At 37.1% G+C, this 22,476-nt stretch overlaps 1 protein-coding gene across 4 annotated transcripts in view; it reads right to left on the bottom strand.

Moving 5' to 3' along the window:
• LOC100017350 (histone-arginine methyltransferase CARM1-like) overlaps positions 1–22,476 on the bottom strand; it is a 324,100-nt gene that overhangs the window by 150,502 nt on the left and 151,122 nt on the right. For all 4 annotated transcript variants that reach the window (XM_007499522.3, XM_007499521.3, XM_016424237.2 and 1 more), the window contains exon 2: positions 20,896–21,021. In XM_007499522.3, the coding sequence (XP_007499584.1) occupies positions 20,896–21,021 (126 nt within the window). The remainder of the gene's footprint in view (positions 1–20,895; positions 21,022–22,476) is intronic.

Genomic DNA, 22,476 nt, shown 5'->3' with positions numbered 1-22,476 from the left:
GGATAAATTGGAGATAATATCCCAAGGAAAGCAAATTCCTCTCATTTATTTCTCTAGCTTCTGAAGCATCAAGTCAACATCAAAGAAAATCTAGGAATTATTAGCTGTTCTGCTTGTGATAGACAGAGTCCCAGCAGATGTCTAGATAACTTAAATTTTTCATTACAACTATATTATGTCTCCACATCAGCTTGTTATCTCTTCCCCAAATTCATCATCTATTTCCTTTTTCTGTTCATAAAAAGGAGTCTGAAGGGAAGAACAGTAATAATCAAATGTCAGGAGAAGACAATCATCATAAAGCAATTTTCCTGCTATCTGTTAAAATAATAGTTTTAATTTCACATGACAGAAATAATGAGATGGCAGATGGTAGAAAAACATTGCCGATTCTCTGATGATTGTGAATTAGATGGGTTAAACATAAATACCATTGTTTTCAATCCTGCTAATTTTTGCAAAAGAACTTAACTCTGAGTACTTAAAAACATGTAAACTGACTCATAATGCTGGAGTTACAGTACAATGGTATCACGGGTCTGAAAACTCTGTATCTAGGCTGCCATTACATCCAAATGCTCATCATCAATGACTGAGCACTAGAACATATAATGGCAATGTAAAAGGTCATCCAGGAACCTCAAGTCACATTGTAAGTACAAGAACCTGCAAAGTTTTCAAAGATTCCCTTACCCCTTATTGAACTACCCCATCTCTGAGAAAGAAGAATGATTATTTTTTATGGTCCCTGTTATAAATGAAAATTTAAATGGAAATTAAAAAAAATGTGTGTAGGTAGGTATAGGAGTCAGGGGGAGAGGGGCAAAGAAACACACTCAGAGGTCACCTTCAAGGAAGATGAGCCACAAAGACTCCATTCATACCCAGTATAATGGAGGGCAGAGATTGGCCAATGGGAACCAACTTCTTATGAGCATATGCAATATGCTTTGGCAAAATCTCTTCCTGAACACCAGAACCCTCAGATCATCACTTGAACAGGAGATTTCTGACTAATTCTGAGCTAGAGTTGGGAATGGTTAGAAAAGGCACTAACCAGGGGATTTAGCTCTTCTTTCCTCCCTAGATATGTTTGAGTGAGGAGTGTGATAAAGTTGGCTTTGCACTAGCTTTGATTCTAGTTTACCCTTTTCAGAACAGCCCTCTTTGATAGCAGAATCACAAATGTCACATGGTGGTAGTGGTAGGGAGAGTGAATGATTAAATATCAGAGTGAAGTTCTGGGTTTCCCCCTAATTCTTCTTGATGTTGCAGCAGGTGGCTTGCATTGTTCTCAGGAAAAAGTAGGACTTCATGACAAAAAGTGAATAAACATTTATTCAGTGCCCACTATATATCAGGCACTGGGCTAGGTGCAAAGGACACATTATTTCTCTCAGATGCCTCATCTGGATGATCAGGCCCTGTGTTGCTCAGCACTCAGTAGACATTTAAGAATGAATCTGAGCAGTGATGAGTCCTGCAGATCCTGCCCCTCAACTATGTATCTTGACAGTCCATGTCCTCTTGTTGTTGAGTTGTTTTTCTGTTGTATCCAACTCTTCATGAACCCATTTGGATTTTTTTTTTTTTGGCAGAGATGCTAGAGTAGTTAGCTACTTCTTTTTTCACTTCTTTTTGCAGACTAAGGAAACTGAGGCAAACATGATGAAGTGACTTGCCCAGCATCACAAAGCTATTAAATTTTTGAGGTCAGATTTGAACTCAGGAAGATAAGTCTTCCTGACTTCAGGCTTGGCACTCTAGTCACTGTACCATCTAGCTGCCCCTGACCCCCATACCTAAGCTTAATCTGTGAGGTTGAGTAGGACTATCTAGTAAAAGATTTTTCAGGACATTCTTCTCTCCTGCCCTAACAACAATTATGATCATTCCATTTGGTTGCTAAATGAATAAAATGAATGAGGTTGAAACATAGTATATACATAAAAATGTGGGAATTATTTATTATTGGAACACTGGGTTAGTGGTGATATAAATCATAGATGAGAAATCATTAATTTTGGAAGGGATTTGGGGATTATTTACCCTCCCCAATTCCTATTTATGAGATAAGTCAGGCTAGAAAGGTGATATGGCTTGATGGTTTCAGTGATTCCAATGTGCAAAAGGCCATCTTTTTAATACCAGCATTCCCCCAGCGATGCTACATGGCTGTGAATTATAAAACATCACCATCTCAGAAATATCACATTTGCAGGTGACCCCAAGGGCAATGGAAATATGTATGGTGGGCGTAAGCAGACTGTATCATTTTATCAACAGTGACTAGAATGCAAGAAGTGGCACAAAATATATTATCAAGGACACATACAAGAGGAAAAGGAGGCAGATCAGTCATTTAGGAACAATGGTGGACAACAAATGGCTAGGTTGAGAGCTTTTATATATGCATCCTTGAAATAAGAACCCAGGAAAAGTCTGTGGCATGTTGAACAGAATCTTTATAACAAAAATCAGAGCTGACATTTAAAGTTTGCAAATTACTTTACATACAATATCTCATTTGAAGCTTTAGGGAAGGATAAAGCCCAGAATTATTTAGGACAGAAAGAGATAGAGGGGCTGTGATCTGCATTTCAGAAGGTATGCACAAAGCAGTGAGATAAGACTTGTCAACATGTCCAAATAAGGGCTTGGAAGTCCAACATCTGTGTTTCCTGGGATTCTCAGCATATTTTCCCACATTTCTTATTTTTTACCATTAGTTGGGGAAAAATACTTACATCCTATTTAACATAAAAGTGAAGCCAAATGTTGATTGCTGATCAGAAGGAATTTTTCTTCTTAGAAGTTTTATTAAAAAGCAACAACTCCATTGATAGAAACTTTGCATTCAAATATCCACTTTAGTTGTTGTATATGGTTGTTTTGGAATACTATTATACTATAATAAATGATGAGGAGAATGGTTTCAGAAAACCTGGGAAGGTCTATATGAATTGATGCCAAGTGAAGTGAGCAGAACCTGGAGATCAATGTATACAATAACAGTAATAATTTAATGATCAACTATGAAAGACTTAGCTACTTAGATCAATGATCCAGGACAATTTTTTAAAATTAAATTTTTATTATCATGCAAAACACACTTTCATTTTAGTCATTGTTGTAAGGGCACACTCATCCAAAACCAAAATCCCAAAATAAAAACATAAATACACTGATGTGAAAGATAGTACGCTTTGATCTGCATCCATTTGACTCCAATCTATCTAGCTTAAGCATGATTCTGAAGGACTCATGATAACAAAATGTTATCTACCTCTAGAGAGAACTGATGAACTCCGAGTGCAAATTTAAGTATGTTTTTTCAATTTCTTTATTTTTCTTGCTTTCCCTCCAATGTTGCTAGTATAAAATATGCTCTGTGTGATTTCACATGTATAATTGATATTATATTGCTTGCTTTCTCAGTAGATTAGGAAGGAAGAGATTCTGGAACTAAAAGGGAATGTTAAAAGTAAATAAATAATTAAACAGAATTTCCATTTAGAAAAATTGATGTGTGGGATATATTTCCTTTTAGAATCAAAATTCCAAGATTTTGCTAAAATTTATTTGAGGCAAATAATCATACTTATGATGAGAACAAAAATGACTATATAAGATGATGAGTAACTAGCTCAATCAACAAACATTTTTAAAGTACCTCCATAGGTAGATGTGAAGTTTGGTTGAGACATGATGCTGTGTGACCATGGGCAAGTAATTTAACCCTGTTTGCCTCAGTTTCCAAATCTGTAAAATAAGCTAAAGAAGGAAATGGAAGACCATTCTAGTATCTTTGCCAAGAAAACTCCAAATGAAGTCACAAAGAGTCAGACATGACTGAAAAAGACTGAATAACAAGAAAAGAATTCAGCAACTGAGCAGGGGTATCAAGAACAGTATGATCCAGGGTACAAGATAAGCAAGAACATGGGAAACTTCAATTTGGTTAGAGCACTGGGTATCTGGATGAGATAAATCAACAAAAAGCCTGGAATGACTGGAGGTTGCAGAATTGTGTAAGGCTTTGAATGCTTAACAGAAAAGACATTGAACTGACATTATGATACCAACAGCTTGTCTTCCAAATATTAGGTTTTAAGTCGGGTGAATGCCCATCACCTTGGCTCTCAGGAATTCTTCATCCTCAAAGTAGGGCTTATTACTTAGTTATCTCAACTGGACATGAACATAATTATATGTGTATGTGTGTGTGAGAGAGAGAGAGAGAGAGTGTTTAAAAACCCTTCCTTCCTTCTTAGAAATAAATTCTGTGTATTGGTTCCAAGGCAGAAGAATGGTAAGGGATAGGCACTGGGGGTTAAGTGACTTGCCCAGGTCACACCACTAGGAAGTGTCTGAGATCAGGGGTGAACCTAGGACTTCCCATCTCTAGGCTTGGCACTCAATCTACTGAACCACCTAGTTGCCCTCAGTATCATTGTTTTAAGATACTCCAAATACTTGGATATCCACCAAATGAGATCTGCTTTCACACTGGTCAACTCTTGATTTAATTCAAAGAACTGAAAGGTGCTCAAGAGGGGAAAAAAGACATGATATAATCATAGGATCATGAGGTTGTCTTTTAAATTATTTATTCCAGCACTGTAATTAGAAAACAAGATAGAAGAAATTTTTCTTTAAGCCAAAATGTTTTTCTATGTTAGTTCGAGTGTAGATTCAAGTTAGAAGAATTTGCAAATGAATTTCTTTAAGTTGTCTGGTTTCTTCCAAACAATCTATTCCCTCTCTTAAAATATTATTTGTATCTTTTGCTTTTATATTAACTTACTTGCTTTCTAAATATATTCTTCCCAATTCCAGAGACCAATGATTATAATTAAGAATAAGATTTTTACTAACCAACATAACAAATGAGACTGAAAGTTCATGCAATATTTCACATTACTTTCTCAAAGAAGGAAAGAAATAAAGGTATATTTTCTCATTTCTTCTTCAGGACCAGACATTATCTAATGTTTAGTTTTAGGGCTATTCCCTCCCCCCTTCTTTCCATTTACATTATTTCAGAAATTGTGTATGATGTTTTCCTGATTTTACTTTCTTCACCCTGTAATAGGTCACATAAGATTTCCCCTGCTCCTGTTTCCTACATTTTCATAACTTCTTATAGCACCATTACATTTATATTATGCAGCTAGTCCCCAAGTGATAGGCATCAACTTTGTTTTCAGTGCTTTGCTTTTAAAGACATCTTGCAGCATGCAAAGCCATTCTGTTGTTGTTCTCCCTGGGGTACACATCTAGAATTGCAATCTGTGATTCAAAAGGTACGGACTGTCCCAGGGTCTAATATAGACAAAAATTTGTGAAACGTGTTTCTTTCCTTTTCATGTAACCCAACCTAAAAGACACAGTTTTACTTACACTGGACTCAATCCATCATTCATTCAATATTTATCAAATGCTGATTATGAGTAGAACATTATGTCTAGCCTTGAGGAAGATGGAGTTTGGGTAAGAGGTGGTCCCTGTTGTTGTGGAGCATGTGGTATGTTAACAAACACCACTGACACCTCTCCATCTCTTTCTTTGCACTCCTGATAGTCCCTTATCGATGTAGCCATTAGCTAAATATTCTAAAGTCAAAATAATGAGAATCTTAGGTCACATTCATATGATCACCTCATTCCTCTGCCATGCCCACTTTTAAATTAAATAAGGTATATTAGATGAGGGGCTCAGGTCTCTTGAACATACCTATCACACATGACCTACATATTAGCAGTCCTGTTATAAATAAATGATCTTTTGTTTCTTGGTGGAAAGCCAGTGGCCTCTTCTATGACTTTCCTTCCATGCCTTCTTTTTCAAGAGGTTGCATACATGTTATCAGCAGGACACAGGTGCTATAGTATCTAGTGTACTGTCATAAATACTAGAAGCTGGAAAGCACAGGATAGCCTGTTCACCAGTGAGGCATGACTTTTCCCACCTAAAAATGATTCAAAACAGGCACTTTTCAAATTTCAGAGTTATCATTTTAGCTCATACCTTCCCAAGACAGGAAAAATAAATATATGCAATGAAAAACAGATTTAGCCATATTATATATGAACTTAATACACTGAAAGCTCAGGAGGGAAAACCTCCATAATTCCCAAGTGCTAAGCAAAGAGAGTCCTAAGGTCAGTCAACAAGCATTTAATAAATATTGTGTGTCATGCACTGTACTTATCATTAATTGGATAATAAGATCTAGAGAGGAAAGGGAGTTATTGGATCTTCCAGATCACACAGTCCAAAGCTCTCATTTTATATATGGGGAAACTGAGGTCCAGAGATATCTAGTCTTCTCTTCAGTCACACAAATAGTTAAGTGGCAAGGCTGGGATCAGAACACAGATATGCAGACTCTAGACCTGGTAGTACTCTTTCTGTTACTCCCTAGGGCTGTCTAGAACATATGGTGAGAGTATATGTATTTATAAACATATTATATATCAGGGCATTCTAACATATATACTTTTATATATGTGTATTGGTATATCCTAACAAAAGATTGAACACTTGCTTTCATCTCTAAATATCAGTACCTGATGAGGTATTTTGCAGCTACTTAATTCCTTCCAAATATGAAAGAACAGCTTCAAATCACCTTTTAGGAAACTGGATCACATCTCAAAAAATCTCATGTAAAAATCTCACTTAAGTAGCACACCTATACCCTGAGAAGTAGCAACCAAAGTGGGCACCATCCAATCAATTATCAGCTCAATCAGACCAACAGCAAAGTTCTCTGCCCCCTTGTGTAGTGTAGTGAGACTCCATCCTACCATTAATCTACTCTTCTTATAAATGCCTTTCCTTACCTGTTGATTATCTCCCCTTCTCTCCAAGACACACACTAAACTTAAAACAAGCTATCTAAGAAGACTTCTGTCTTCAGTTGTGTTCTCTTTGTTCCTTCCTTTCTATCTGCCCTTGACAAACTAAGCCCTCCACTTGTGCCCTTTTAATCATCCCTTGCCATATCCATTTAGACCTTGTCCCAATTATCCCTTCTATTATACCTTCAACTACCTTTTCTGACTCACTCCTCTTTTTCAAAAATGCTTAGGTATCCCCAATCTTGAGAAGATCTTCACTTACCTTTTGTAGAAAGGAATTTTTTTAAGTTCTTATCATTCTTTACCTTTCTGCAGCATTTGATACTGTGGTCATCACTTAGACCTGGAACATTCACTCTGGGACTTTATGATACCACAGCATTGGTCCTCCTACCTCTCTTATGGCTATTTATCTATTTCCATTAACTCTTCTTTGTTCTGGTTCCCTAAATGTAAGCATTCCCTAAGTCTCCATCCTTGGTCTTCTCTCTCACAATCTCTCAGTGATCTTATCAATTGCCATGGTTTCAATAATCACCCAAATTGCTCAATCCAGCCCCAATTTCTTTCCCAAGTTTCTGATACCACATTTCTACTTACCAATTAGAGCCGTTTCTCAGATGTCTCACTTCAGGTTCAGTATGCACCAAACCAAACTAATCTTTCCCCCCAAAAATGATCATTTCCCCCAACTTTCCTTTTTCTATTAATGGTGATAAAGTATTTGTAATAATTCTGGCTCAAAATCTTTGAGTTTCTTTGACAACTTTCTCATCCTTAATTCCCCAACACAGAATTGGTCATCATGTTCTGATTCTATCCATTTAATCTTAAATCTACCTTACTTAAATCTATCCTCCCCTTTCTATTCCCCACTGCTACTTCTTTATGTCAAGCTCTTTGTTAACTCACTTAGGAATTGTTATAATAACAAATCCCTAAACAATTTCTCCTTATCAAGTTTCTCTAATATCCATTCTGCCTTACCCATTACTAGTCATAGTTATTCTCCCAATGCATTGTTCTAATTAAACCACAAAATATTTTTTAATGGATAACTGTGGTGTTTAATCAGATTAACACTTTTCAGTTTATCCACTTGGGAAAGAAATCAGGGGGCTGGAACTAGTAATTTAGGTGATTATTGAATCATGGCAATTGATAAAATCACTGAGAGGTTATGAGAAAGACCAAGCATTGAGTCTTAGGAAATACCTACATTTAGGGAACCAGCACAAAGAAGAATTAATGGAGAGAGTAAAAGCGATCAGAGAGGTAGGAGGACCAATACTGTGGTATCATAAAGATCCAGAGTGAATGTTTCAAGTGAAAGTGATGTCCAAGGTATCAAATGATGTAGAAAAAGGTAAAGGATGATAAGAACTTTAAGAAAAGGCCAGTCTGATGAAGACTGGGTCACCATTTTCAGGATAAGTTTTTTAATTGAATAAAAGAAAAATACATGGACAATTAAAATTTACAACTAAAATTATAATTAAATTACAATTTAAATTAAATTAACTAATTTTGCTAAATTTAAATTAAATTTACAATTAAACCTACATAGAAAACTAATATGTGGAAACATATAAAATGTGTATGTACATATAAGTATATACATATATATATATACACATATGCTTATGTATATATGTGTATATGTGTATACAGTTATTTCTATATTTATCCAACTAATTTGCAAGCCCCAAGGTAAGAAGTCTACATCTAAGCCAAGGCAATTAGTAATATGCCTCTCACAAATGTTTAGGGAGGGAACTGGCAGACCAGATAGAACTGGAAATATGGAGAGAACAGGAGGTCATAGCATCAAACCTAAGTCAAAATCAGAAGTTCTGGAGGAGTCCTTTCTTATGGTCCCCAGAGGACCTGGGACCCTGGTAGTCCAAAGTTCACAGACCTAGTCAAAATGAATAATGGACACTGAAAAGTTCTTTGGTATAAGGATTAGCCATCTGAGAGAGTGAGATAATACAAAAAATTCTAGGGTTTGAACGTCCCCTTCTTTTAGTTCTTTTCAGTGGTAAATATATTACATTTAGAGCCTTTTATGTCAATATACATTTCTTTTCTGCTTGTTTATATCTCCTGGTGTAGTGAATGTGTCAGGTGTGAATAAATTCAAAGAAAACCCTTCTGCTCTGCCCTAAAATTGTGGCATTAATTTGTCCTTCTTTCCTTAGGAGCTTTATTTTTTTCTTTTTGAGCAAAAATAATTTTACTTATAAATTTCCAGAATTCAAGGATGCCCTTGGTACAATCTATTAAAAGAAGGCGCTTTCAATACAGAAATCATTTTGAACTTTTAGGTGGAAAATGAATGTATAAATGCAGAAAATTATTAGAGAGACAGAGTAACTAGAATGATACAATAAGAAGGCAGAAAAATAACAATCTCAGTTCCCCAAAAAAGCAACACACATTCTGAGAACGTGTTAAGATGCTCACAACATCCATAAGTAGCCTATTAGGTTAAGCTCAATGACTGAATATCATGTCTCTCCCCCTTCCAGTTCTCTGCCTTATCACAGGAATTAGTACAAAGTGAGTAAGAATTCAAAAAATTTTAGTGATTGAAAATATCTATTCTATTACACGTACTATAATACACTGTAAATAATTGTTCTGTAAATAACTGACTGGTTATTCCAGAAGGAAAAAAGTTATCTTTGGAATAAAGACCTGCTTAAATAAAAGGTTCTCAATAATTTAATAAAGCATACACCAAGGCTTCTTACCCATTCTTTTAGAAGCATGAATAGAAATTAAAGCAATTCCCTGGCTTCGGTGATGGCCAATGTGGCTCTTCCCTGACCTTACCTGTCAGTCATCTTGGGCATTTTTAGTCACATCACAAGTTTTCATCTTTAATGGAGAACAGAATTTAGGGACAAAATAGAGGGTGCTTTTTCTTCCCTCTTCAGAACCATTTACCATAGGGGATAATTAGGTTGAAAGAAACATCAATTTTCCTGGGTAAGTTTGAGTGAGGCACATCCTCTTTAATAAAACCTCTTAATATCCTTATTTTAATATCTTCCTGAGTTCTCTGTTTAAATGTTGTCTGAAAATGGTTCATCTGGGAATGACCAAACAAATTGTGATATGTGAATATTACAGAATATTATGCTGTAAGTAATGAAGAGTGAGGAGTTCTCTGAAATACAGGAAGGCAGATTAACTTACATAGTTAAGAAAACAGAACCAAGAGAACAATATACAAAGACTACAATAATATGAATGCAAAAATAGCACTAAGAGACAATAGAATTTGAATTAAATGACCAATGTTGTTTCCAGAAGACTGGTGTTAACATATACTTCTTGGCACAGAGGCGGCGGGCTATAGAGGTGTGGGACATTTCTTGCTTGGTCAACTGTCCCTGCACTTGGTGGACTGCACAGTTTTACTGAACTATTTTATAAAACTTTTATTCTTTTTTAGAGAGAGAATGATGGAGAAGTTACTGGAAAGTTATTATATTATAAAGGTAGTGCCTGAACCTATGATTTCATTGGGATAGAGAACTCCTAGATGAGGAGCCTCTCTCTACCAATGCACCTTCTCTCCAGTTGATAATCTTAGAGAGTTTTTGCCTAGAGCCAAGAATGTTTTCCCTAGGGACCCAGAGCCAGATATGTGCCAAAGGTAGGACTTTAATCTTTGCTTTCCTAACTATGAACTTTGCTCTCTCTCCATCAAACCATGCTACTTCTTATTTCTGGTCTAAAAAAATTCATCAATAAAATATATTATCACAGAAGAGATGCTGCTTCTTTTAGAATAAAGTTTATTTACTAGTGGTAACAGTTATACATTTTGTAGACCCAATACCTTCGATAAATTTCTGGTTACTATTATAATAACTTTATATAAATGACAGCTTAATTCTCATTTAAGGTGGGAATAGTTTCTTCCTCCCTTGAGAAACTTCAAATGCTAAGGAACATATGATACCCCATATACATTCTAGTCACTAATAACTATTGGTGTTATTTAAGACAAGCACAGAAGGTGACAGAAGGAACTCTATAAAGAGAGTTATTATCTATTAGTTAGAAATCTGCACTGCTAGGGGTAGGTAGGTGGCTCAGGTAGGTTCTAGGCCTGGAGTCTATAAGACCTGGGTTCAAATCTTGCCTTGGACACTTCCTATCTGTGTTACCCTGCCCAATTACCTAGCCCTTACCACTCTTCTACCTTGGAGCTGACACTTAGTATCACTTATAAGATGGAAGGTAAGGATTTTAAAAAGGATAGAAAAAAAGATACCATCATCACCATATTTAAAGAATACAATGTTAATTGATGGGTTTACTAATGACTGTGAGGTATAAACATATGCTAAAGATATCCAATCTCCATTTATTAGAAAACATTTGGGGTTAAGTACCTTAAGAATTATCAAAGATAGGACTTCCGGTTAAGATGGCGGCTTAGAGAAAGCTGAAGTTCAGATCTCCGGAAAAACCTTCCCAACCGATCTCAAACTAGAAGCTCCTAAGGCGCCGAAATTCAAAACGATCAACAGCACAGACCCTGGGAACCCTCCTCCTGGACCTGGACCTGGTTCAAAAGGTACGGCTCCCCTTAAAAGCCAGAACCCGAGATCCCTCGGACCTCAGGGGTAGGAGCGCAGAGTCCAAGGCTCCCGGAAGCCGCAGCCGCGCCGGGCTCAGAGAGCAGGGTCTGAGGAACAACAACCCTCAGGGTCTTCTACCCAAGTCCCAGTCCGGGTGAAAGTTACTGCCTGGGGCCTCCTCTGCAGAGAGCTGGTCAAAACAACAGCAACCCTCAGGGCGGGCAAGACAGCCTCACGGGCTGGATCCTGCTATCCAAGTCTCAGTGAAAGTCTGTGCTCTCGGAGCTTGGGGAAGCGGCAGCCCGGCAGCCCATCCCCCCGCAGGCCGACGAAACAGCCTCACGGCCAGGGATTCTGAAGGCAACTTCCGGAAATCGAGCCAGGGGGAGAGTGTGGCCTCGTGGTCCGACCCTTCCATTCCAGTTCCAGTGAGGCATATTCAGTTTAACCCAGGGAACGCTCATAGAACCATCTGCCAAGGACTAAAGCCACTGATCACCAGACAAAGACAAGAAAAGCCAATCCTCCACGTTCAGAGATGACAAACTCCACAGAAGCACAGAAGCCCCAAAATACCAAGAAAAATAAGAAGAAAGGGGCGACTTTGGACACATTCTATGGAGCCAAAATACAAAATACAGAGCAGATAGAAGAAGATATACAAGAAAATTCTCCAAAATCTTCCAAAGGAAATAGAAACTCTCCACAAACCCATGAAGAATTTGAATCAGAAAGGACCAAAAAGATGGAAGCCCTCTGGGAGGAAAAGTGGGAAATGATGCAAAAGAAATTCACGCATCTACAAAACCAGTTTGACCAAACTGTAAAAGAAAACCAGGCTTTAAAGCAAGAACTAATAAAGCAAAGCCAAAACACCAAGAAATTAGAAGAGAACATAAAATATCTCACCGACAAGGTGATAGATCTGGAAAACAGGGGGAGAAGAGAAAATTTAAGAATAATTGGACTCCCAGAAAAGCCAGAAATAAACACCAAACTGGACATGGTGATACAAGATATAATCAAAGAAAATTGCCCAGAGATTCTAGAACAAGGGGGCAATACAGCCACTGACAGAGCTCACAGAACACCTTCTACACTAAACCCCCAAAAGACAACTCCCAGGAATGTAATTGCCAAATTCCAAAGCTATCAAACAAAAGAAAAAATCCTACAGGAAGCCAGAAAAAGACAATTTAGATATAAAGGAATGCCAATCAGGGTCACACAAGACCTTGCAAGTTCTACGCTGAATGATCGTAAGGCATGGAACATGATCTTCAGAAAGGCAAGAGAGCTGGGTCTCCAACCAAGAATCAGCTACCCAGCAAAACTGACTATATACTTCCAAGGGAAAGTATGGGCATTCAACAAAATAGAAGACTTCCAACTTTTTGCAAAGAAAAGACCAGAGCTCTGTGGAAAGTTTGATACCGAAAATCAAAGAGCAAGGAATACCTGAAAAGGTAAATATTAAGGAAAGGGGAAAAATGTTATCTTCTTTTACTCAAACTCTCTTCTATAAGGACTACATTTATATCAACCTATGTATACTAATATGTGGGGAAAATGTAATGTATAAATAGGGGGTAAAGAAAGACCAAATAGAATAATGGTTCTCACACAAAGATTCACAGGGGAAGGGGAGGGGAAGAAAACTCCTATAAGAAGGAGAGGAAGAGAGGGGGGGGGGGTTACTTAAACCTCAATCTCAGGGAAATCAACTCTGAGAGGGAAAAACATCCAGATCCATTGGGATCTTGAATTCTATCTTACCCAACAAGGGTAAGGAGAAGGGAAAACCAAGGGGGGGAGGGGGAGAGGGAGAACAAAAAGGGAGGGAAAGAGAGGGGGGAGGGGGAGGGAACAAAAAGGGAGGGACTAAAAAGGGAAACATCAAGGGAGGGGACAAGGGGGACTGATTCAAAGTAAATCACTGGACTAAAAGGTAGAGCCGAAGAAGAAAAGGTTAGAATTAGGGAAGGCAATCAAAATGCCAGGGAGTCCACAAATGACAATCATAACTTTGAACGTGAATGGGATGAACTCACCCATAAAACGTAGACGAATAGCAGAATGGATTAGAATCCAAAACCCTACCATATGTTGTCTTCAAGAAACACACATGAGGCGGGTTGACACCCACAAGGTCAGAATTAAAGGATGGAGTAAGACCTTCTGGGCCTCAACTGATAGAAAGAAGGCAGGAGTGGTAATCATGATATCTGATAAAGCCAATGCAAAAATAGACCTGATCAAAAGGGATAGGGAAGGTAATTATATTTTGTTAAAAGGGACTCTAGACAATGAGGAAATATCATTAATCAACATGTATGCACCAAATAATATAGCACCCACATTTCTAATGGAGAAACTAGGAGAATTGAAGGAAGAAATAGACAATAAAACCATACTAGTGGGAGACTTAAACCAACCATTATCAAATTTAGATAAATCAAATCAAAAAATAAATAAGAAAGAGGTAAAAGAAGTGAATGAAATCTTAGAAAAATTAGAATTAATAGACATATGGAGAAAAATAAATAGGGATAAAAAGGAATACACCTTCTTCTCAGCACCACATGGCACATTCACAAAAATTGACCATACATTAGGTCACAGAAACATAGCACACAAATGCAAAAAAGCAGAAATAATGAATGCAGCCTTCTCAGATCACAAGGCAATAAAAATAATGATTAGTAATGGTACATGGAAAACCAAATCTAAAACCAATTGGAAATTAAACAATATGATATTCCAAAACCGTTTAGCTAAAGAAGAAATCATAGAAACAATTAATAATTTCATCAAGGAAAATGACAATGGCGAAACATCCTTTCAAACCTTTTGGGATGCAGCCAAAGCGGTAATCAGAGGCAAATTCATATCCCTGAAAGCTCATATTAACAAACAAGGGAGAGCAGAGATCAATCAATTGGAAATGCAATTGAAAAAACTCGAAAGCGATCAAATTAAAAACCCCCAGCAGAAAACCAAATTAGAAATCCTAAAAATTAAGGGAGAAATTAATAAAATCGAAAGTGATAGAACTATTGATTTAATAAATAAGACAAGAAGCTGGTACTTTGAAAAAACAAACAAAATAGACAAAGTACTGGTCAATCTAATTAAAAAAAGGAAGGAAGAAAAGCAAATTCACAGCATTAAAGATGAAAAGGGGGACAGCACCTCCAATGAGGAGGAAATTAAGGCAATCATTAGAAATTACTTTGCCCAATTATATGGCAATAAATACACCAATTTAGGAGAAATGGATGAATATATTCAAAAATACAAACTGCCTAGACTAACAGAAGAGGAAATAGAATTCTTAAATAATCCCATATCAGAAATTGAAATCCATCAAGCCATCAAAGAACTTCCTAAGAAAAAATCCCCAGGGCCTGATGGATTCACCTGTGAATTCTATCAAACATTCAGAGAACAGTTAACCCCAATACTATACAAACTATTTGACATAATAAGCAAAGAGGGAGTTCTACCAAACTCCTTTTACGACACAAACATGGTACTGATTCCAAAACCAGGCAGGTCAAAAACAGAGAAAGAAAACTATAGACCAATCTCCCTAATGAATATAGATGCAAAAATTTTAAATAGGATACTAGCAAAAAGACTCCAGCAAGTGATCAGAAGGATCATTCACCATGATCAAGTAGGATTCATACCAGGGATGCAGGGCTGGTTCAACATTAGGAAAACCATCCACATAATTGACCACATCAACAAGCAAACTAGCAAGAACCACATGATTATCTCAATAGATGCAGAAAAAGCCTTTGATAAAATACAACACCCATTCCTATTAAAAACACTAGAAAGCATAGGAATAGAAGGGTCATTCCTAAAAATAATAAACAGTATATATCTAAAACCAACAGCTAATATCATCTGCAATGGGGATAAACTAGATGCATTCCCAATAAGATCAGGAGTGAAACAAGGATGCCCATTATCACCTCTACTATTTGACATTGTACTAGAAACACTAGCAGTAGCAATTAGAGAAGATAAAGAAATTGAAGGCATCAGAATAGGCAAGGAGGAGACCAAGTTATCACTCTTTGCGGATGACATGATGGTCTACTTAAAGAATCCTAGAGATTCAACCAAAAAGCTAATTGAAATAATCAACAACTTTAGCAAAGTTGCAGGATACAAAATAAACCCACATAAATCATCAGCTTTTCTATATATCTCCAACACAGCTCAGCAGCAAGAACTAGAAAGAGAAATCCCATTCAAAATCACCTTAGACAAAATAAAATACCTAGGAATCTATCTCCCAAGACAAACACAGGAACTATATGAACACAACTACAAAACACTCGCCACACAACTAAAACTAGACTTGAACAATTGGAAAAACATTAACTGCTCATGGATAGGACGAGCCAATATAATAAAAATGACCATCCTACCCAAACTTATTTATCTATTTAGTGCCATACCCATTGAACTACCAAAATACTTCTTCACTGATTTAGAAAAAACCATAACAAAGTTCATTTGGAAGAACAAAAGATCAAGGATATCCAGGGAAATAATGAAAAAAAACACATATGATGGGGGCCTTGCAGTCCCAGACCTCAAACTATACTACAAAGCAGCAGTCATCAAAACAATTTGGTACTGGCTAAGAAACAGAAAGGAAGATCAGTGGAATAGACTGGGGGAAAACGACCTCAGCAAGACAGTATACGACAAACCCAAAGATCCCAGCTTTTGGGACAAAAATCCACTATTCGATAAAAACTGCTGGGAAAATTGGAAGACAGTGTGGGAGAGACTAGGAATAGATCAACACCTCACACCCTACACCAAGATAAATTCAAAATGGGTGAGTGACTTAAACATAAAGAAGGAAACCATAAGTAAATTGGGTAAACACAGAATAGTATACATGTCAGACCTTTGGGAGGGGAAAGGCTTTAAAACCAAGCAAGATATAGAAAGAATCACAAAATGTAAAATAAATAATTTTGACTACATCAAACTAAAAAGCTTTTGTACAAACAAAACCAATGTAACTAAAATCAGAAGGGAAACAACAAATTGGGAAAAAATCTTCATAGAAACCTCTGACAAAGGTTTAATTACTCATATTTATAATGAGCTAAATCAATTGTACAAAAAATCAAGCCATTCTCCAATTGATAAATGGGCAAGGGAAATGGATAGGCAGTTCTCAGATAAAGAAATCAAAACTATTAACAAGCACATGAAGAAGTGTTCTACATCTCTTATAATCAGAGAGATGCAAATCAAAACAACTCTGAGGTATCACCTCACACCTAGCAGATTGGCTAACATAACAGCAAAGGAAAGTAATGAATGCTGGAGGGGATGTGGCAAAGTAGGGACATTAATTCATTGCTGGTGGAGTTGTGAACTGATCCAACCATTCTGGAGGGCAATTTGGAACTATGCCCAAAGGGCGACAAAAGAATATCTACCCTTTGACCCAGCCATAGCACTGCTGGGTCTGTACCCCAAAGAGATAATGGACACAAAGACTTGTACAAAAATATTCATAGCTGCGCTCTTTGTGGTGGCCCAAAACTGGAAAACGAGGGGATGCCCATCAATTGGGGAATGGCTGAACAAACTGTGGTATATGTTGGTGATGGAATACTATTGTGCTCAAAGGAATAATAAAGTGGAGAAGTTCCATGGAGACTGGAACAACCTCCAGGAAGTGATGCAGAGCGAGAGGAGCAGAACCAGGAGAACATTGTACACAGAGACTAATACACTGTGGTATAATCGAACGTAATGGACTTCTCCATTAGGGGTGGTGTAATGTCCCTGAACAACTTTCAGGGATCCAGGAGAAAAAAAACACCATTCATAAGCAAAGGATAAACTATGGGAGTGGAAACACCGAGAAAAAGCAACTGCCTGAATACAGAGGTTGAGGGGACATGACAGAGGATAGACTTTAAATGAACACTCTAATGCAAATACTATCAACAAAGCAATGGGTTCAAATCAAGAAAACATCTAATGCCCAGTGGACTTACGCGTCGGCTATGGGGGGTGGGGGGGAGGAAAAGAAAATGATCTATGTCTTTAACGAATAATGCTTGGAAATGATCAAATAAAATATATTAATAAAAAAAAAAAAAGAATTATCAAAGATAGACTCATTTTCAATCAGTGTGGTTCAAATCCTGTCATGGATACCTACTAGCTGTGTAATCATGAACAAATAATTTAGTCTTGCTAATCCTCAAGCAATTCTCTAAGCCTAGTAAGGTACCGATAGGTTAGGGTTTGTGTTGGTACAAACAGCTCCCATGCTAATAAGACCATGGGTCCTGGACAGGTTGACTGATCATTAAAGATAACTCACCTCACAGTAAAGATAATTCACTTTTAAGGTTTGCCAAGTGCCTTTCTCATAATGACCCTATGAGAAAAATAATCTCAGTTGTATTTATCCCATTTTACAAATGAGAGGTGAAGGGATATACCCAAGTCCAAAGGGTATATTAAGCCTAAGGACTACTGAATCTTAAGATAAGTGACCTAGAGCTTCACAAGCCATCTTGCCCAACTTGCTAATTTTACAGTTGAAAACTAAGGCCAAAAGGATAAGGGATTTTCTGAAAGGTAAGTGCTAACAGTGGAATTTGAACTCAGATCCTTTGAGTCCAGGGTCAGTATTCTTTCCACTGTATCCCGCTGTCTCTTCATTCTCCAATCATTCTAGAAAACAGAAGTTAAGTGACTTCTCTAATTAGCAGGACACAATAGGACTATGCTCCATGGACTATATTTGATGAAGTTGAATAATATGTCTACCTGTGAAAATCACTATCACCTGCATTTATTCAATGGAAGAAAATCAACATGGCACATTTGTTTGTTATTATATCTATAGGTTTAGCAAGTCCTATAGGTTCATTCTAGAATTCTCAAACTTTTAATTTTCATACGAGTTAGAGTTTTAAGGGATCTATAAAGATAATTTAAATCTAATCCAACACTACCTCCTTGAGAGACAGAGGAAGACAGAAAGGATTCACACTTTGGTTCCTGAACTCCAAATGTAGTGCTCTTTGGAGTCCATCAACACTGCCTCCTCTAACCCAGCCAGACATCACAACAGCATGGCCAGAATAGTTACACTTCTGACTTTCTGCCAGGTAGACAGAAAGTACTCAGTAGAGCCATCTCTCAGGAATTTAAGTATGCCAAGTTAGTTTGTGAATACCCTACAATTTTTCTTTCTGGGTGTCTTTGCCACATTATACATGCTACTAGACTTTTAATACCTTCCTCTTTTCCTCTGCCACCTGCCCATTTCCCACATTTCTGATCTTTTCTGTACCCTCAATCCTTGGAGTCTTCCATGTCTGACTATCAAAAGTTTGCTATTCTGCTTCTCATACTCTTGGTGCCTTCTCTTTGATAGGCTAGTTGCTAGGATAAACTAATGTATGTATGATATAACATGCATTTCTGAGAGCCAGCATGGTATCTTACAATGGATAATGGAGTTAAGAGTCTAAAGATTTGAGTTTAAATCCTAGCTCTGACAAATAATGAGCATCTAGGATAATAATATACCACCTACCAGGTTTTTTGTTGTGGAGGAAATATGCTTTATCAACATTAAAGCTCTATAGAAGTGTGAGTTGTTTTTATTTGTAGTGTGATATATTGGAAAGAAGACTAAATGAGGGGCAGAAGGCTTGAATCATAGTTCTAGCTCTCATGGGAGGCAGGATGGGGCAGTGGAAGGAGTTTTGAACTTGAGTCATCAGAGAATGTGAGTTGTTTGTTTGTTTTCCCCTTGATTTTGTCCATATTTGTATGACCCTGGGCAACTCAGCTTTTCAAGGTCTTTCCTTATCTCTAAAGTTAAAAGTATTGGTTTGATGATCTCTAAGATCTGGATCTATAAACCCATGACTGACTTACAAGATGAACATAAACAAGACACTAAATGCCTTTGGGTCTCATTTTCTTCATCTTTAACTAGAGGAGACTAGTACAGGATCTAGTGAATGCTGGAATTCTCTGGTTTTTAGAAAAAAACATTTGATAAAATCTTTCATGGTATTAGAAAAAAGGAGGAGAGGTGTGAACTACAGAGTTATATGGTTATATGGATGCAGGACAGGTCAAATAGCTGATTGGTTCAGAAATGAAAGGATGGCTCTAAGAGCAGTTATTCATTAATAGTTTCATGTTAATTCTGAAGGAGGCTTATAAAGGAGCACTCCAGGAGTGTATCCACTGGACTTGAGTTGATGAACATTTTTAATACTCTTAGCTAAAATCAGACAAATCAATTTTGCAGATAACATTATGTTGGAAGACTAGTCAGCACTCTGGATAACAGTCAGGATAAAAAAAATCCTGAACAGGGGCAGCTAAATTACTTAGTGAATAGAGAGGCAGGCCCAGAGATGGGAGGTCCTGGGCTCAAATCTGGCCTCAGACACATCCTAGGTTTGTGTCCATGGTCGTCACTTAACTCCCTTGCTTATCCCTTAATTTAAGGGATTTAAGGGAAAAAAGAAAAATATACAGATTGCTTGAAACACTGGGCTAAATCTAATAAGATTAAGTTCAATCAGGATAAATGAAATTTTAAACTTAGGTACTAAAAGTTAATTTCCTAAGAGAAGATGAGGAGTGACTAGAGAGCAAAGTCACTGAAAAACTAGTGATTACCTAGTAAAACTCAACTAGGTTAGTGAAAGGTCTCAAGACTATGCCATGAAGATTGAAGACCATTGAATTAACGTTTCCTAAGGGTTTTTTGTTCAGGATAGGGTTGGACTAAATGGCCTTTTCAATCCTTTCTATCTCTAAGATTTGGTGAGTCTTTAATTAAATAGTCTCTAAGGTAGCTTTCCAGCATATGATTTTAATGTACCCAGAAAAGTAAGAAAGTAAAATGTTCCTTCTTCTTAGATAACAGCTACATTTCACATTTCTGTAGGTGCTTTCTGGAAATGAAGCCTTTACCCAAAGGAGTAACTGTGATAGTCCAGTAGGGGAGAATTTTTTTAGGCAGAGAGAGGACAAAGAAACCTGCAGGAAGTAGCATGATACAGTAGAAAGAATACTGGATTTGGAATCAGAAAACCAAAATTCAAGTCCCCACTCTATCACTTACTAGTCTTGGGCAACTCATTCCATCCTTTGGGTCTGTTTGCTTATCTAAGAAGGTTGGGCTATAGGAACTCTTAGTTTCTTACATTTTCATATTTTGTGCACCAATGATGTTCTAGCATTTCTCAAGTTTTCTCTTTGAGAGCAGCCACCTCTAGGAGAACATTCCCAGAATCATTCTGTAAAAGTGTCAAGTGACATTTTTTGTCTAGATTTTCCTACTGTTCTTGGAGGAAGGGGATCTTAAATAATTGGCAGGACAGAGAACTTACCAGAATGAGACTGGAACCACAGCAAAGCACTGTTGTACCCCAAAGTAATTAAGATAGACTCTCTCCCAACTCGGCAGCATTCTGTATCTCCATTGACCAAGCACTTAAAGACACAGACACCATCAGCTGTAAAGAGGGAGAGAGATGAAGAAAATACTTTAACAAAAATTCATTTTAAATATATCAGCTAAAAGCTATGCTATATTTTCATAATGGTCAGATAAGAAAATGTTTCTTTTTCAAATGCCTTCACCTTGTTCCCATTTCAGTCTCTTGGGTAGATCAAGATCAAGGTGGGAAATTTCCCCTGTGGCATATTCAAGTCGACAATGGCATTATAAAATAGAAGAATGTGACTCAGTGCCTGTGTGACAATTCTATGTGGATTCATGGGAAGATCTATAGCAGTCTGTGGCCAAAGGTTTCAGCTTGCCTAAAAGGAAAGCACTTTGAAACACTGGAAGGGACATTTGGATTGAGAAACATGAAACCTGGGTTCAATTCTAAGCTGCGCTATTCACTGCCTGTGTAACCTTTGGCAAAGGGGCAGTTAGATAGCATAGTGGAGAGAGCATTAGGCTTGGGATCAAGAAAACTCATCTTCATGAGTTCAAATCTATTTTCAGATACTGATCAGCTGTGTGACTCTGAGAAAGTCACTTAATCTCTGCATCCGTTTCTTCAACTATAAAATGGAGATAATAATAGTATCTTCCTCCCAAGGTCACTGTGAAGATAAAATAAAAGAATATTTGTAAAATGCTTTGCAAACTTTAGAGTGTTCTATAAATATCAGCTATTATTATTATCTTTGACTTGTTAGCACTCTATTATTTGGTTGATAATTATTATCCTTAACTTTCTCCAAGCTGTCTTAAAAGAACATATGTGACCTGGTCTTGATTTAATTATAAAATCAATTATATATGTCACCACCCTCTGTTAAAAAACATATACTATTATTAAAACAAGCAAAAGATTTTCAAAAATATTTCCATCCATCCATCCATGACTTTCCACTGGAGGAATTATTCTTGATTTTCACAAACTATCTTGGCTATTTAAAATGTACAGATGTTTTGAAAACACTTCTCTGGTAGCAAATGCTATTTTAGATTTAGTTATTGCTCTCCTCAGTCAGAGCCCATTAAAGGCATGGATATTTTTACAATAAGAAACAGTGAATTCCTCTTAGTGGTAACAAAGTTAAATCTCCTCCATTAAAGTGATTCCTTTGTGATTCACAAAAAGGTTTCCACATAAGTTGGCATTTAACCATGTACTCCACCCTTTACAAGGGTTTTCCCTCTTTGAAGGATAAAATGGATAACTGGATTTTACAAAATCATCAGATTGAAAAAATTCTCAGTGTCAGGTAATATTATACATAGGTATCTTGTGTTGAGATATTTGCCCCTTCTCCCTTCCTTTCCTATTAGAGTATTAGTGGTGAGATGAAAGTTGGAGTGAGTATGTGAGGATGAAGTGCTTTTTCTATGATGAGAGCATGGCAGTGATAAGGGGTGAGAGAACAAGAGACTAAACAAAATAGGGAAAAGAGAAGGACCAGTGGTGAGGCAA

The sequence above is a fragment of the Monodelphis domestica genome, chromosome 7, assembly GCF_027887165.1.
Source record: "Monodelphis domestica isolate mMonDom1 chromosome 7, mMonDom1.pri, whole genome shotgun sequence".
Taxonomy (NCBI): Eukaryota; Metazoa; Chordata; class Mammalia; order Didelphimorphia; family Didelphidae; genus Monodelphis; species Monodelphis domestica.
Note: the sequence above shows the minus strand (reverse complement) of the source record. Positions and strands in the feature narration are given on the sequence as shown.